Source organism: Miniopterus natalensis, chromosome X (assembly GCF_054644295.1).
Source record: "Miniopterus natalensis isolate mMinNat1 chromosome X, mMinNat1.hap1, whole genome shotgun sequence".
Classification (NCBI taxonomy): domain Eukaryota; kingdom Metazoa; phylum Chordata; class Mammalia; order Chiroptera; family Miniopteridae; genus Miniopterus; species Miniopterus natalensis.
The window spans coordinates 50,829,064-50,846,126 of NC_142103.1; the positions used below are offsets into that span (position 1 = coordinate 50,829,064).

The 17,063-nt window shown below is 36.7% G+C and overlaps 1 protein-coding gene and 1 pseudogene across 8 annotated transcripts in view; one reads left to right on the top strand and one right to left on the bottom strand.

Moving 5' to 3' along the window:
• Positions 1-17,063, top strand: part of ATRX (ATRX chromatin remodeler) — a 263,885-nt gene that overhangs the window by 44,216 nt on the left and 202,606 nt on the right. For 3 of the 8 annotated variants that reach the window (XM_016207256.2, XM_016207254.2, XM_016207259.2), the window contains exons 1-2: positions 9,191-9,678; positions 9,983-10,095. In XM_016207256.2, the coding sequence (XP_016062742.2) occupies positions 9,635-9,678; positions 9,983-10,095 (157 nt within the window). In that variant the 5' untranslated portion in view covers positions 9,191-9,634. Of the gene's footprint in view, positions 1-9,190; positions 9,679-9,982; positions 10,096-17,063 lie in introns of those variants that run through there. The other 5 variants (XM_087813462.1, XM_016207255.2, XM_087813461.1 and 2 more) reach the window with 2 other exon arrangements.
• On the bottom strand, positions 856-1,268 carry LOC148090480 (fatty acid-binding protein 5 pseudogene; annotated as a pseudogene).

Consider the following 17,063-nt stretch of genomic DNA (forward strand, 5'->3'; position numbering starts at 1 on the left):
AGTAAAATCAAGGCATAAAAATTTAATGGACAATTAGACTTCATTTTATATGCTTACATAGTCACTACCTGGCATCTTTTGAAAAGGTTTCTTATAATTTTACTTAAATAAAAACAAAAGTTAGGAGATTTTTAACACTTTGGTAAGTAGTAAACTTGTGATAAATAAAGGAAGTGTGGAAAGAATTTTTGATTAGTGAAAACTCAGTTGTCACCTATTGTTTAATTTGTAAGTGAACTTTTATGGATACTAACAAATAAATGAACTATATATTTTACAATACATTATAAACATATACAATAATTTTAAAACTATATAAATACATGTACATTTGAGTAATATCTTCAGTGGAAGTGGATTATGTTCAAAGTCTTAGGAAAATGTTTCCAACATTTTTTAAAAAAATCCTCATCCAAGGATATATTTCTTTTATCCATTTTTAGAGGGGGAGAGAGTAGGTTTACAGTTGTGAGTTTGTAAAACACAGAGTTTATTCTTGTATTATTATTTATTAATTATTATATTTTGCATACGAACAAGTGTAAACCTGCTTTTGCCCCACCCTGTAGTTTCATATTCATTTCTTCATGTATTTTATTGACTTCTTAAATGAAAATGGTCATAATATTTTCCATAAGGGGGTCAGAGGAAGTAGTGTGTTTTATATTGCTTTGTTTATTTTTTGTTCGTGCAAACACATTTTTGTCTACTAACTAAAGGGATGATCCTAATTAAGCAAACACTTGGAAGTAGTTGCATGTAAAATGTTTGTGATGGATGTATTGAACACACGGTAATGGAAAAAGAAGCATTATGGAGATTTGCTTATCAAAATCAGATTGTTTGTTTTAACGGCTAATTCTTCCTTAAAGTTATGGTTGACTTTTTATTATTCCTTTTCATAGATTCTAGTAAGGTGACATTATTCGTAACACATTCCTTTATTAATATCCTATCTTCTACTTATTATACTTTCCTTTTCATCCAATTCCTGATGTTAAAAAGTGCACCATTTGTAAAGTTGAAGACAGTATGAGTTTTTCTGACATCAGGTGTAGTTTCTAAAAACTTCTCTCCCAATTTACAAGAGAACTGTTTTCAAAGTGATTTCGGTTTTTATGGTGAGAAATTTGCTGTCAGAAGTGATGATGCAATCTGGCTTGGCCATTGTGCCCCTTTTTTATAGTGCCACTCCAACTCCTACTTCCTTCATATATTGATCAAAGCCATCTTTCTACCAGCTGCTGAATGGTAGCAATGGTGGGCATGGGGAGCAGGGTCTGACGTGGGAAGCAGGGAACTTGGTTCTGGGTGCTGTGCTTTGCCTAACCCCTTCTCACCTAAGGGGTTTGTTTCCCTGAACCCTGAGGGTTGTCTTTTCACTCTCTTGATAATGTCCTTTGATGACAAAAGTTTTTCATTTTGATGAAATCCTTTTTATCTACTTTTTTGTTGCCTGTGCTTTTGGTGTTATAATCAAGAAATCATTGCCAATCCCAATGTCATGAATATTTTCCACTGTTTTCTTCTAATAGTTTAATAGTTTTAGCCTCTATATTTAGGCCTTTGATGCATTTTGGAATTAATTTTTGTATGTGGTGTTAATGAAGGGCCCAACTTCATTCTTTTGCATGTTTTTTTTTTTTTTAATCCTTACCCCATGATAGATTTTTATTGATTTTTTAGAGAGAGATGATGGGGGGGAGAGAGAGAGAGAGAGAGAAACATCGATGTGAGAGAGAAACATCAGTCAGTTGCTTCCCATACGTGCCTCGACTGGGGATCAAACCCGCAACTTTTTGGTGCATGGGACAACGCTCGTAACCAGCTTAGCCATCCTGCCAGGACGCTTTTGCAGGTTTTATATCCTGTTTTTTTTTTTTTTGCCGTATTTGTTGTAAAAGACTCTTATTTCCCCATTGAATGATCTTGACACCCTTGTTGACAGCCTATTGACCCTATATATGTAAGTGTTTATTTCTGGGTTCTTTACTATATGTTTGTCCTTATTCCAGTTCCACACTGTTTTGATTATTTTAGCTCTGCAGTTAGTTTGAAATCAGGAAGTGTAAATTCTCCAACTGTTTTTTCTCTCGTCACAATTGGTTTAGCCATTCAGTAGTCCTTGAGATTCTTCATGAATTTTAGGATGGGTTTTTCTGTTTCTGGAAAAAAAAAACGAAAAGAAAAAAGCTGTTGGCATTTTGATAGAAATTGAATTGAATCTGCAGATAAATTTGGGTAGTATTGTCATCTTAATGTTAACTCTTCAATCCATGAACACAGGATATCTTTCCATTTATTTGTCTTTAAAATTTCTTTCAACTATAAAAACATTACTCTTTTGTAGTTTTCAGTGTATGTCTTTCCCCTCCTTGGTTAAATTTATTCCTAAATATTTAATTCTTTTTGATGCTATTGTAAATGAAATTGTTTTCTTAATTTTCTTTTGGATTGTTCATTATTAGTATATAAAAATGCAACTGGCCCAGCCAGACGTGGCTCAGCGGTTGAGCGTCGACCTAGGATCCAGGCGATCAGGGTTTGATTCCCGGCCAGGGCACATGCCCAGGTTGCGGGCTCGATCAATGACTCTCTCATCATTGATGTTTCTCTCTCTCTCTCCCTCTCCTTTCCTCTCTCTGAAATCAATAAAGATATATTAGAAAAAAAAAGCAACTGATTTTTACATGTTGATTTTGTACCCACCAACTTTACTGAATTAGTTTATTAACAGACTTTTTTGGGATATCTTTAATATATCATCTACGAACAGAGATAATTTACTTGTCTTTTCAAATCTGAATTATAATATGCCATTTTAAACAATCAGGAAATGAACAAAAATTTTTAATTAATTACCATTTTAAAAATAAAAACAACATTTTGGTCAATATATTCATGATTATATAGCCAAGTTTTAGAGACTCTTGTGTGGTTTATTGCTATGTCATAAAGATAGCAGCCCATCTATGGTAGCAGGCAGATGCATGGGTGAAAATGAAAAATAGTTTTGTTAGATGTTACCATATGGAAAATGGGGTTAACAGAAACACAGGATAATTCTGCAACTGCGTGTGAACCTACAGTTATCTCAAAATGAAAAGTTTAATTAAAAAAAGGCTAGTTCCTCTACGCATATAATTCTCCAAAATAATACTGCAAAAAGGTGTAACACTAATAATTTTTGGGACTCCACAATTCCTCATGAAAATAGAAAAAATATAAAGCAGTAAATTATTCAAGGGAGAGAACATCACCCATAGTTAAAAACATTGACTTTAGGGCTCAAAACTTGTCTGAAATTTAGTCATTTATGATATGGCTAGCTTGCTTACATTAGGAATTTAGATTTTTTGGGGGATCTTTTTGTTAAATAGGCAGATCAGATCTCGCAGGTCATCTGCATTGAGCCCATGTTTTAATTGTGCAGCCCAGAGCATGAATGCTGAATATGTTCTTCAATGGAGATTTTTAACCACTCTTAAAAAGATCATTTTAAGAATTTTTACCTAGAACCTAGAGTTAAGTAATATATAGTACCGGTTGAGTCAGCTTCACATTTTGATAGAGGGGAGGAAGAGAGTGACAGCCATATCTGGATTAAAAAAATAACTTCTAATACTTCACAGTTGTAAAACTGACCACTTAATGTGTGCAGTTTTGCTTTAGAAAAAGATTCTTCAGTTTACAAAAGGATTACTAAGTGCTACCTTTTATACAGTTTGTTTGGTGTGTTTAAAATACTGTTTTCACAAATAAGACTTAAACAATTCTAAGGACCATCTCTAATGTGTGAGACTAGAAATGAAGCAGATTTTTAACTGAAATCAGAGCTTTTATATGCAAATGAGTATTTCCATTTTAAGTAGTCACCCTGGGAGGCCATAGTGATGGCGATGATGATGTTATTTGAGAACTCTCTTTTTGTGACCAACTTAGAAGTTATGCAAAAAAAATTTTCAGGAATACTTTGGATTTTGTCATAAACTGATTTTACCCAACTTGATAATCTTGTATTATTCACCATATTTGACTCTACATATTTGGCTATTTCCAAAAATCATATCCACCCTCAGATTTTTCAAATGAATGAGAAAAAATTTTTAAGTATCAGAGTTTTTTTCACCATTGGACTTCTACTTGTTATCATAATTTATAATATAGTACAAACATATTTATGCCTAAAAGTCTTTCTTTCTGTTATTTTTTTTATCCAGTCTATCTTTCACAGAGGAAAGAAGTTCTACTGATTGCACTGTTTTTATTTTTGTGTGTGGTAGTACTAATAATGGTCTGCATTGATTTATCCATAGTCCTGACCTTGGCAGGCTACAGCATGAATTCATGTGATAGCTAAGCTAGCTTTGTGGTTGGATTGCTCTGAGTTCTAGGAATGAGTGGGATAGTCATCATTTTGCTGATTTACTGTACTCCTTTCATTTCTAATGAACAACTTTTTGCTCTTGATAACTTATTGATGGGATAAGATGTAGAATGACATAATTCATGCTTATTTTAGAATTTTGGTTACAAGGAATTCTGTGTGCTGTGGGTTGACATGTTACATATTCTGGTTTCATTTCCTAATTTCAGTTTAAGGGTACCAAATGATTTGACAGTTTTCTTTCTTACACATCTGACTCTTTTCCAAAGGAAGGTTATAGTAGAAAGTAGAAATCCTACCCTTTTGGTACCCATATTCTAGAGACAAATTTGTTTCAAAATTTTGTAGAACAATTCTCTTTACTTAAACAAAACAACCAAAATCCCACACAGGATCTCTAGTTGCAGTATGTCTGTTATCTCATTTTTCTTTCTTTCCCTAAATACCCTGTTTTTTTCCTGACCAAAAATAGGAAAGGGGTGCAGAGGGTCCACTGGCCTTGGGGGCCCAATACTCTGCTTGAATGGGGGTGGTGCCTCGCCCTGGAAGGCCTGACAGCTTTTACCTGATTCACAGTGTTATAATGTGCATTCTGTTTATTATTAATGAGGTTAGAATGCTTTTTCTCCCAATTTTTTTTGTTACCTAATTTTACTCCCCTTAAAAAAAATTTTGTTTCAGTTTTTTATTAATTCAGCTACTAGGAATTTTGGATTTCTTTTTTTAGTAAATATGTTTATCTCTATTTTCAAGTTAGTTTGCCTTTTAAATTTTATTTATTTTTTTGAAGATGCTGCACACGTTTTATTGTTATGTAAATACATCTGTATATTTTTGAATCTCTTTTTTCTTGCCTTTTTTATTGAGATAAAATTCACATAAAATTCACCATTTAAACCATTGTAGCATACAATTTAGTTTTTTTGGTGTTTTTTTTTTTTTTTTCACAAATTTTACAGCTGTCATCACTTTCTGATTCTAGAACATAATCATTGCCCTCAAAGGTAGCCCATACCTCATCAATCACTCATCTACTTTCTGTCTCTATGGATTTGCCTATTCTGGACATTTCATATATGTAAATGGAAGCACCCAATGTGTAGTGTTTTGTGTTTGCCTTTAGCATAATGTTTCCAAGAGTAATACATGTTTTATCATGGATGAGTAGTATTTTATTTCTTTTTATTGGGGTATAATCTATTATTTATTCATCAGTTGATGGACATTTGGGTACTTTCTACTTCTTGGCTATTACAAATATTGGTGCTTGTACAATTTTTGTCTGTGGGCATATATTTTCATTCTCTTGGGTATATATCTAGGAGTGAAATTCTGGGTCCTTTAGTAACTCAAGGTTTAACTTTTTCAGTTCCTAGTAAATTGTTTTTCATGCCAACTACATCATTTTACATTCCTACCACCAAGGTGTATGGGTTTAGAATTCCCTACATCCTTGTGAACATTTTTTTTTGAGTAATAATTACATTTCTTTAAAAAATCTTATCTTTATTGGTGAAAGTATTACAAATGCCCCCGTTTTTCCCCCATTGATCCCCTCTATCCTGTACCCCTCCCCCCAGACCTTCACCCCACTATTGTCTGTGTCTAGGGGTTATGCATATATGCATATAAGTTCTTAGGTTAATCTGTCCTCATCCATCCCCTGCCCCCGCCTTCCTTCTGAGATTCGTCAGTCTGTTCCATGCTTCTGGGTCTCTGGATCTATTTTGTTCATCAGTTTATTTTGTTCATTAGATTCCACATATGAGTGAGATCATGTGACACTTATCTTTCGCTGATTGGCTTATTTTGCTTAGCATAATACTCTCCAGGTCCCACCATGCTGTCTCATAGTTTAAATGATCCTTTTTCACAGCTGTATAGTATTCCATGGTGTAAATGTCCGAGAAGATGCTTGATATGGTTTCAGTCTTTTTGAGGTTGTAGAGACTTGTTTTGTGTCCTAACATGTGGTCTGTCTTTTAGAATGTCCCAGGTGTACTTGAGAAGAATGTATATTCTGCAGGTAGAATGTTCTGTAAATGTCAATTAAATCCATCTGATCTAGTGTGTCATTTAGGGCCACTGTTTCCTTGTTGATTTTTTGTCTGGAAGACCTATCCAATGAAGTCAGTGGGGTGTTAAAGCCCCCTAGTATGACTGTAGTGCTGTCGATCGCTCCCTTAAAGTCCCCCAGAAGATATTTTTTCTTTTTCCAGCCTATGTGAGTCTTTTGTTCTGAGGTGGGTCTCTTGTAGACAGTCTGTATTTCAGTCTTGTTTTCTTATCCATTCAGCTACCCTATGTCTTTTGATTGGAACATTTAATCCATTTATACTTAAGGTTATTATTGATAGGTACTTATCTATTACCATTTTATTTCTTTATGCCTATGTTTCTCATTCTCTATTTCAGCTTCTTTTTCAGCAGTCCCTTTAACATTTCTTGTAATTCTGGTTTGGTGGTGACAAACTCCTTTAGTCTGTTTTTGTCTGGGAAGCTTTTTATTTCACCATCTATTTTGAATGATAACCTTGCTGGATAGAGCAATCTTGGTTTCAGGTCCTTGTTTTGCATTACCTTGAATACGTCATGCCATTCCCTTCTGGCCTGTAGAGTTTATGATGAGAAATCAGCTGACTGCCTTATGGGAGCTCCTTTGTAAGTAACAGATTGTTTTTGTCTTGCTGCCTTTAAGATTCTCTCGTTGTCTTGAATTTTTGACATTTTAATGATGATGTATCTGGGCATGGGTCTCTTTGGGTGCTTCATGCTTGGGACTCTCTGTGCCTCATGAACTTATGTGACATTTTCCTTGACCAGGTGACGGAAGCTTTCTGCCATTATTTCTTCAAACAGGTTCTCTAACCCTTGCCTACTTTCTAGATCTTCTGGTACTCCTATGAGGCGAGTATTGTTCTGTATCATGTTGTCCTACAGCTCCCTTAAACTGTCCTCCTGTTTTTTAATTATTTTTTCTTTTGGTTCTCTGAGTAATTTTTTCTACCCTGTCTTCTAATTTGCTGATGTGATCCTCAGCTTCTGCTAATGTGCTGTTCATTCCTTCTAGTGTTTTTCTTTTTAATTTTTACATTGTCTTTCTTAATTTCCTTCATAGTTTCCATTTATTTTCTCATGCTGTTGAGCATCCTTATGATCAGTATTCTGAACTATATATCTGATAGATTGCTTATCTCCATTTCATTTAGCTCTTCTTCTGGAGACTTCTTTTGTTCTTTCATTTGGGGCTTGTTTTTTTGCCTCCCCATTTTTGCTGTCTGTTTTTAATTGTTTCTATGAATTAGGTAGATCTGCTAGGACTCTCAGTCTTTTGGATGGTCTCCAGTGAAGGCCAATGTCAGATGCTGTTTGTAACTGACCTTGAGTACCCTCTTTGAAGTTTTCCGTACCCCACAGATTGTGGTTACCTCTGCTAGGGTTGGGTGTGTTTGGAAAGGATCAAGATGTGTAACAAGGTCTGCTTTTCCAAGCCCAGGATCCAGAAGCAAATCAGACGTAGAATTAAAGCACCCAGAGGCTGTTATTCAGTCTCTTAATGAGCCTCAGGCTGTAGAAACTCTACAGGTGGGTGTGAGGTTTTCCAGCAGGGTGGGGCAATTACTTCCCCTCCAGGTAAGAGCTGCATGGATGGTAAATATCTGCTTGAGAAAGAGGTCGTCTGCAGTATGGGGGAATGACTCAGCACAGGAATCCAGATGGGTGCCCTCTGAACTCTGTTCCCTCAACTAGCCCCCCCAAAATTCTCTTCAAACAGCTCTAGTCCACTCTGCCTTCCCTCTGCCAGAGCCCAAGGTGAGTGGCTGCACAGAAAACTTCGTGTCTTCGACCTTTAAGAGGGTGCCTGCATTTCCAGCCCCCTCTCCCTGGCAGATAGAAACCCCGCTGCCTTTCACAGCTAGGGGACCTTTGTTAGTTGTGGTGCTCTGGGCTAGGAAGTGCAGCTTGGGGTTTAGGCCCCAGACTTCTCAGTGGGAAAACCCCACAGCTGAGGTATTCCTTTGGGTCTTCAGCTGCTGGCTGGGGGAGCCTAGCCAGCTCTCTCGCACCTCTGCACTTCCTGCCTGTCTGTATGCAGTCTCCACTTTAAGTCCTTGGTTATGAGGGTGTTTTCCAGTTCATCTTCAGTTGTAGTTCATTATTCAGGGTGATATTTCTATGTTTTAGTTGTAATTCCAGTTTGGTACTGGGAGTGTGTCAGTGTAGCTTTCACTAAATCCACTGTCATTCTACATGTCCACGAATAGGCTGGGAACTCTGCTCTGGAACTTGACCGATGAAGCAGTTACTGATTGGAGCAGTGTCAGTTTTCATCCCAACCTTTATTTTTCATTTTAAAAGTTATTACATCCATTCAAATGATTGTAAAATAATATCTCTTTGTTTTCATATGCATTTTCCTAATGACTAGTAATCTTGAGTATTTATCATGTGCTTGTTGTCCATTTGTATATCTTTGAGGGAAAGGTAACCTAAGTCCTTTGCCAATTTTTAAATTGATGGTTTGTCATTTTATTATTTAATTGTAAGAATCCTTTGTATTATTACAACTTTAAAAGGATATATATGAAAATAGGGTTATTAATACCTTTTCAGATATATTACTTGAAAAGTTTTGTCCAGTTGTGTTGGTTGTCTTTTCACTTTCTTTTTTTTTAATCCTCACTGGAGGATATTTTTTTCATTGCTTTTCAGAGAGAGTGGAAGGGAGAGAGAGAGATAGAGAGAAACGTTGATATGAGAGAGACACACTGGTTGCCTCCCACACACAGGCAAACCGTGGCTGGGGATTGAGGCTGCAACCAAGGTACGTGCCTTTGGCCAGAATCGAACACTGGACCCTTCAGCCGATGGGCTGACGCTCTAACCCCTGGGCAAAACTTGCTAGGGCTCTTTTCACTTTCTTGATGGTATCTTTTGATACACAAAAGTTTTGAGTTTGGATGAAGTCAGTTTTATCTATTTTCGTTCTTGCTTTTAAATTTAGGAAATCTTTTATTAGAAATAGGATATATGTTTATTTTCTGCCTTTGAAACTTTTAACTTTTTATGTCCCTATTGGGTTACAGCTATACCTGTTATATAACTTTACAGGATATGCTATAATAATTTAGTTACATAAATATTTCCCTGGGAATCTCTGAGCTCTTCTAAGTCCTCTTCTATGTTTTATTTATCCCCGTGCCAGTCATTTATTCAATTATTCTGTGCCAAGCAGCAGATAGAGTAATGAACAAAAAGACTACTGAAGCCTTCCAGAGAGTAAGTGCTCAGTAAGTATATTTGATAAATTACTGAATTAGTATTTTAAATGATATAAAGCAAAATCTCATAATATCAGCATTTTACGTAAATAATATTTTGATCCTAGGTAACTGTACAGGTAGGTTGTGTTACTCATGTTTTTGTATCCTCAGAGAAATAAAGAAAATTTATTTCCCTCACATTTTATTTTGAATATGCACGCTTTCAGACCCCACTTATGGTACAGATATAGTTTCAGTTTGTTAGAATTTTGCATTTAATTAAATGCATGGTAGGCTAATGAAGGAAATTCTTTAAATTTTGTTTTGATAGTGAAAGCAAGTTGAATACATTGGTGCAGAAACTTCATGACTTTCTGGCACATTCATCAGAAGAATCTGAAGAAACAAATTCTCCTCCAAGACTTATGATGAACCAAAGCACAGGTAAATTGAAAAAGAATGTGCAATATCTTCTAGGCTATATTCCATTTTTTTTGTGGGGGGAGCATCTATTAAAAGGCTTTAATATCCTTTATGTATCTAGTATTTAGCTAATATCATATTGGAGACCTTAATTTAGATAAGTGAAAATGTAAGGTTTTATGGTTGTAGGTGCTTAGAGAAGGATGTATTTCTAGTTTTATGTCGAATGGAAATGTCTTATAGAAAGGTTGATGAATGTTGACTGTGAAAAATAGGTAGTATTAGAAGAGGTGGGAACAGTACAGAAATATATAATTCTAGTTGTTATTCATGTATTATGAGTTAAACTTTTAAATTTAATAAGTTAAATTTAATAAAAGTAAATTAAATCTACTTCTGAGTATGTATGGCACATATTCCTTTTTGTTTGTGGGTATTCACCTGAATAGTCGGTGCATATGTTTTTAATTAAAAAACACTTTAACACCTCCTTTCTACCTCCCTTTCACTTTGTTTTATCTTATGGAGAATATCTGATCTTATAAAAATATTTTTTGTTAACCCTCACCCAAGGATATTTTTTCCATTGATTTTTTTTTTTTTTTTTTTTTTTAGAAAGAGTTGGAAGGGAGGAAGGGAGGGAGAGAGGGAGAGAGGGAGAGAGAATAACATCAATGTGAGAGAGACACATCTACTGGTTGCCTTCCATACAAGCCCCCACCAGGGCTGTGGATCGAACCTGTAACCCAGTTATGTGCCCTTCACCAGGAATCAAGCTCGCAACTCTTCATTGCATGGGCCGATGCTCCAACCACTGAGCCACACCAGCCCGGGCAAACATCTGATCTTTTTTTAAAAAATTATTTTTATTAAATTTATTGAGGTGACATTGGTTAATAAGATTACATAGGTTTCAAATGTACTCTTCTATGATACATCATCTGTATATTGCACTGTGTGCCCACCACCCAAAGTCACCATATATTTGACCTCAAATACCCTTTACAACCCCTCTACCCCCATTCTGTCTGGTAACTACCATAATGTTGTCTATATCTATGAATTTTTTGTTTGTTTGTGTCTTGTTTGTTCACTTGTTGCTTTCAGTTTTATATCCCACATGAGTGAAATCTTACGGTTCTTGACTTTTTTAGTCTGACTTGTTTTGCTTAGCATGTTATTCTCAAGGTCCATCCATGTTGTCATAAATGATAGTGTTTCCTCTTTCCTTATGGCTGAGTAGTATTCCATTGTCCACATGTACCACATCATCTTTATCCAATCATCTATTGAGGGACACTTTGGTTTTTTCCATGTCCTGGCCACCATGAATAATGCTGCAATAAACATGGGGTACATATATCGTTTCCCAATAAATGTTTTTAAATTTTTGGGTTGATACCCAGGTGAGGGTTTGCTTGGTCATGTGGTAACTTTATTCTTAATTTTTTGAGGAACCACCATACTGTTTTCCATAGTGGCTGTACCAGTTTATATTCTCACCTGCAGTGAATGACAATTTCTTTTTCTCCACACCTCTCTAACACTTGTTATTACTTGTTTTGTTGATAATAGACATTTTAACAGGTGTGAGGTGGTATCTCATTGTAGTTTTGATTTATATTTCCCTAATAGCTAGTGAAGTTGAGAAAAGTCTCTTCAGTAAATACTGCTGGGAAAATTGGAAAGCCACATGCAAAAGAATGAACTAGGTTGCTGATTGTCCCCATATACAAAAATTAACTCAAAATGGATAAAAAATATAAGGCCTAAAAAAATAAATTACATAGAATAAAACATAAGTACTAAATTTGTAAAACTTGATCTTAGATAGGATTTTGTGAATTTGACCCTGAAGGCAAGGACAGTAAAAAGCAAGAATGGGACTATATCAAATTAAAAAGCTTCTACCCAGCAAAGAATCCATCAACAAAACAAAAAAGCAACCAACCAAATGGGAGATGACATTTGTAAACAACAGCTCCGACAAGGGGTAAATATCCAAATTATATAAAGAAATCATACAACTTAACAACAAAAATACAAAAAGTCCAATTGAAAAATGGGCAGAGGACCTGAACACTTCTCCTAAGAAGGTATACAAGTGGCAAATGGATATATAAAAAGATGCTCAAATTCCTTTCTCCTTTATTAAAGTATCCTGTATCTTGTGATTACCATCACTTCCGAGGATTTCAAGGATAGCTACATTTTGAGAGCTGAATGCACACACATACACGTGTGCGCACATACACAAACACAATATGTACAAAAAGTGAAAGATAGGTAGATCACAGTGAAAAGTACAATCATATGTGTAATTAGAGTTCCACAAAGGAGGTAGAATGTGTCAGAAGCTGAATGTGAAGAGATACTGGTTGAGCATTTTCTAAAAGTAATGAAAGACATCAACCCATAGATTCATGTAACTATGAATCCCAAGCAGATTGGTAAAGAAAGCTTTAGCTGGCACCAGGCAGGCGTGGCTCAGCAGTTGAGCATCAGCCTGTGATCCAGGAGATTGTGGTTTGATTCCTGGTCGGGGCACATGCCCGGGTTGCGGGCTTGACCCCCAGTAGGGGGCGTGCAGGAGGCAGCTCTTGGATGACTCTCTCATTATTGATGTTTCTATCTCTCTCTCCCTCTCCCTTCCTCTCTCTGAAATCAATAAAGACATATTTGGGGGGGGGAAACTTCAACTAGGCATATCATAATTGAATGATAAGTCCTAAAGGACAAAAACTAAGAGAAAAATCTTATAAGCAGTAGGAGGATAAAAGTCATTGATTTCAAAGGAACAGCAATAACACTGATAGCTCATTTGACAACAGAAAGGACACAAAGCTAGATGAGAAGGAAATTACTTCTTTAAAGTCCCAAATGAAAATCATTGCCAACATAGAACTTTATGTTCAGTGAAAATGTCTTTCAAAAGTGAAGGTAGTTCCTGGCCAGTGTAGCTCAGTTGGTTGGAGCATTGTCCTGTACACTGGAAGGTTGCTGGCTTGATTCCTGGTCAGGGCACATACCCAGGTTGCGAGTTCAGTCCTTGGTTAGGGTGTGTAAGGGAGGCAACGGATCCATGTTTCTCTCTCACATCTATGTTTCTCTCCCTCTCCCTCTCCCTCTCCCTCTCCCTCTCCCTCTCCCTCTCCCTCTCCCTCTCCCTCTCCCTCTCCCTCTCCCTCTCCCTCTCCCTCTCCCTCTCCCTCTCCCTCTCCCTCTCCCTCTCCCTCTCCCTCTCCCTCTCCCTCTCCCTCTCCCTCTCCCTCTCCCTCTCCCTCTCCCTCTCCCTCTCCCTCTCCCTCTCCCTCTCCCTCTCCCTCTCCCTCTCCCTCTCCACCTCCCTCTCCACCTCCCTCTCCACCTCCCTCTCCACCTCCCTCTCCCTCTCCACCTTCCACCTCCCACCTCCCACCTCCCACCTCCCACCTCCCACCTCCACCTCTTTCTCCTCCCTCCTTTCTCCTCCCTCCTCCCTTCCTCTCTCTCTCCCTCCCTCCTCCCTTCCTCTCTCTCTAAAATCAATAAAAACATCCTCTGTTGAGGAATTAAAAAAAAAAGTGAAGGTGGAATAGAGACAAAAAGCAAGAACCTGATGTCAGCAGAACTACAATAGAGGAAATACTAAAGGGTTTTCTTAAATCAGAAGAAAAGTATTTTGAAACATCAATACCGAAATACAAGAAGTAATGAATAACAATGGGAAGGGTAAATGGATGGGTAAAACTAAATAAGTACTATTATTTAACCCACTGTCTCTATTTGTAATTCATTGCCCAACAATGATTTTATAGGTAAGCCCTCCCACCCTAAGTCCAGGATCCAGGTAAGCCCTCCCATCCTAAGTCCAGGATCCAGGTGAAGATTACACATTGCATAGAGTTGTTCTTTTAATCTTTTAAAAGCTGAGATAATTTCTCTGTCTATCCGAAGCATGACATTTGGCGATTGTCCCCTCAGTGTGGATTTCTCTGATCAGTTATAATTAAATTTGACTTGTTTATTTTTGGCAGGATTACTACATAAGTGGTATTATGTTCTTGTCAGGACATCATTTCACAAGGCAAATGATATAATTTTTCTCTTTATTGGTGATGTTAACGTAGGTTTATTGATTATGGTGATTTTGCTATATTAATTCACTATAAAGTTATGACTTATTCCTTTGTGACAAAGTCATTTGTTGGAGATTATTTTGAAACTACATAGGTATTTTCATCAACAAAATGATTTTTTACAGAAGCAAAAGCATAGATACAGAGAACAGACTTATGGTTGCTAGAGGGTAGGGCATTTGGAGATTGGGTGAAAAAGGTGAAGGGATTGAAGTACAAATTGGTACTTACAAAATTGTCCCGGGGATATAAAGTATGGCATAGGGAATATAGTCAATAATATTGTAATAACTATGTATGGTGCCAGATTGGTACTGGAAATATCAGGGCGAACACTTTGTAAAATATACGATTGTCTAACTACTATGCTGTATACCTCAATCTAATATAAAATAATATTGAATGTAAACTGTAATTGAAATAAAATGTGTTTTCCATTGCAAGTTACCACAAACTTTGCAGCTTAAAACAACCCAAATTTATTATCTCACTGTAGATAACTGTACTGTAGATCAACAGTCCAGTAGACTTTGCTCTGCTCTGCTCAGAGTATCACAAGTTCAAAGACAAAGTGTCAGACTGTATTACTTTCTGGAGGCTCTGTGGAAAAATCCATTTTTGTGCTCATTCAGGTTGTTGGCAGAATTCAGTTTCTTGTGGTTTTATGTTTGAGGTCCCTATTTCTTGCTGGCTATTGGCTAGGATTCTTTCTTTCAGCTCCTTAAGGCTGTTGGCATTTCTTCTCACTTGGCATCCTCCATCTTCAAAGCCAGTAACAGCACATTGAGTCTTTCTCATGTTTTGAATCTCTCTGAAACTTTTGCTTACTTCTTCTGTTAACCTTTACCATCACCTGGAGAAATTTTTCTGCTTTTAAGGACTCACATGATTAGATTGTTTCCTTTCCTTTTACCTCCCTCTAGTAACCTCCCATTTTTAAAGTCAACTGTTCCATTTTACATAGCACAATCACGGGAGTGATATTTCCTCATATTCACAGGTTCTGGGGATTAGAGTATTTGAAATCCTGGGGCCAGAAATTCTTTCTAACACACTATCCATTCATAATTCTTGCCAGAATGGTATATTACAATGATGGGTTCAAAATGTTGATGTTCTAATCTATCATTCCTTCTGTGTTTTAGTTGATATATTACTGTAAGGAAGGGGTTTTCCCCTTATGAATATTCTCTTACTATCGTTATTTCAATGCTCAAATGGTATCAGTATTGGCTAGTGGGAACCCCTTTTGTATAGCTCCTGCTGACCTTTTCACAAGTCTTCATTGTCCTTGAGTACTTCTTTACTTTCTGCCCTCATAAGATGTCCAGTGTTTACTTTGCAATGTTCTTTCCCCAGACCTGGAATCAGTTATTTCTCCAAGGAATTTCAGTTCCTTTTAGCTGGATATGGCCTTTAGAAACCAAGATCAGGGTGTATGATGTACTCATTGCCAGCAGATGTCTCTGCTTCCAGGACCTTTCACAGAGAAAGCCAATATATGTGTTACATTTTTATGAGTTGATATTGATAGTTTAATTCTGATTTGATACCATAGACTTTAGTCTCCTTATTTTCATATTGTAACTTTTTTCTCTAATAGAAAGAAGCCTGGCTCCCATTATACTCAATATATGCCTCATTTGCTCAGTGTTCATTGTACCCACGTAGTTTTAAATTTGCTAACCATACCATCAAAATAAAAAACCTAACTAGTGTTAAATATTTGTTTAAAGTTCTTTTTATCTTTAGAACGAAGTTGTATTGTCACAGTTCTGTGTGTTTAGTAGTTAGCTGGGGAGTTCTGCTTCTGGTAGTGGTAGAATAGCTCTGTATGTATGAACAGATATCTCCCACAGATACCAATTATAAACTCTGGCCAAAATACCGAAAGCAGTGATACAAAGGAACTGGACAGTTTTCCAAAAAGCAGACATAAACTGGAGGGGTATCAGTGCATGGAAGAAGATTATTCCAATGGCCAAATTCCTAGTTGTTAAGGCTTTTTTTCCTTGGGGAAGTTGTCAGTTAACTCCATTGGTAGCATTTTAAACTAGGACAGAAACCTGCATTTTTATTGGATGGGGTATCAAGAAATTTAGGAGGACCGAGGCATCTTTAGTAAAGTGAGAGGGGAGATCCCATCTAGAAGAGCACTACAGATTGGGAGCTCCAAAATCTGCAGGAACTCTAAGCATATCTCTGGTTGAATCCGTCAAGTGCAGTCCAGATTGCAGGCAGTCCAGTTAGGGCTAAAAGAACAGAACAGAGTTTTTAGCTGTTTCCACTACAGAGTAGACAGTTTGGGGTTTGAGTTCAGCTAAGTTAACTATCTACTATTAACAAAAATATCAACTTGCCTGGCCAGGCGTGGCTCACTGGTTGAGCATTGACCTAGGGTCCAGGAGATTGCGGTTTGTTTCGCAGTTGGGGCACATGCTCAGGTTGCGGGCTTGTGCAGGAGGTGTGCAGGAGGCAGCCGATCAGTGCCTCTCTCATCATTGATGTTTCTGTCTCTCCCTCTCCCTTCCTCTCTCTGAAATCAATACAGATATATATATATATATATTTACACTCTTTGGAAGAATATAATGGAATGCAGTATTTTCACTGTAGTTTTCAAAATGTCCAGAATCCAATCTGAAATACTAGATAGGTGAAGAAAGAGGAAATGTGAGCCATGCTCAAAAGGAAAGCAATAGAGTCCAACTGACAGGTAACTCAAATGTTGAACTTAGCAAATAAGAATTAATATTTATGATGAATGGACAAATAGGAAATCTCAGCAAAGACAGAAACTGTAATAAAAGTACCCATTTGAAATTTCTAGAATTTCAAAATTGAAAAATATGATTTCTAAACAAATCATTG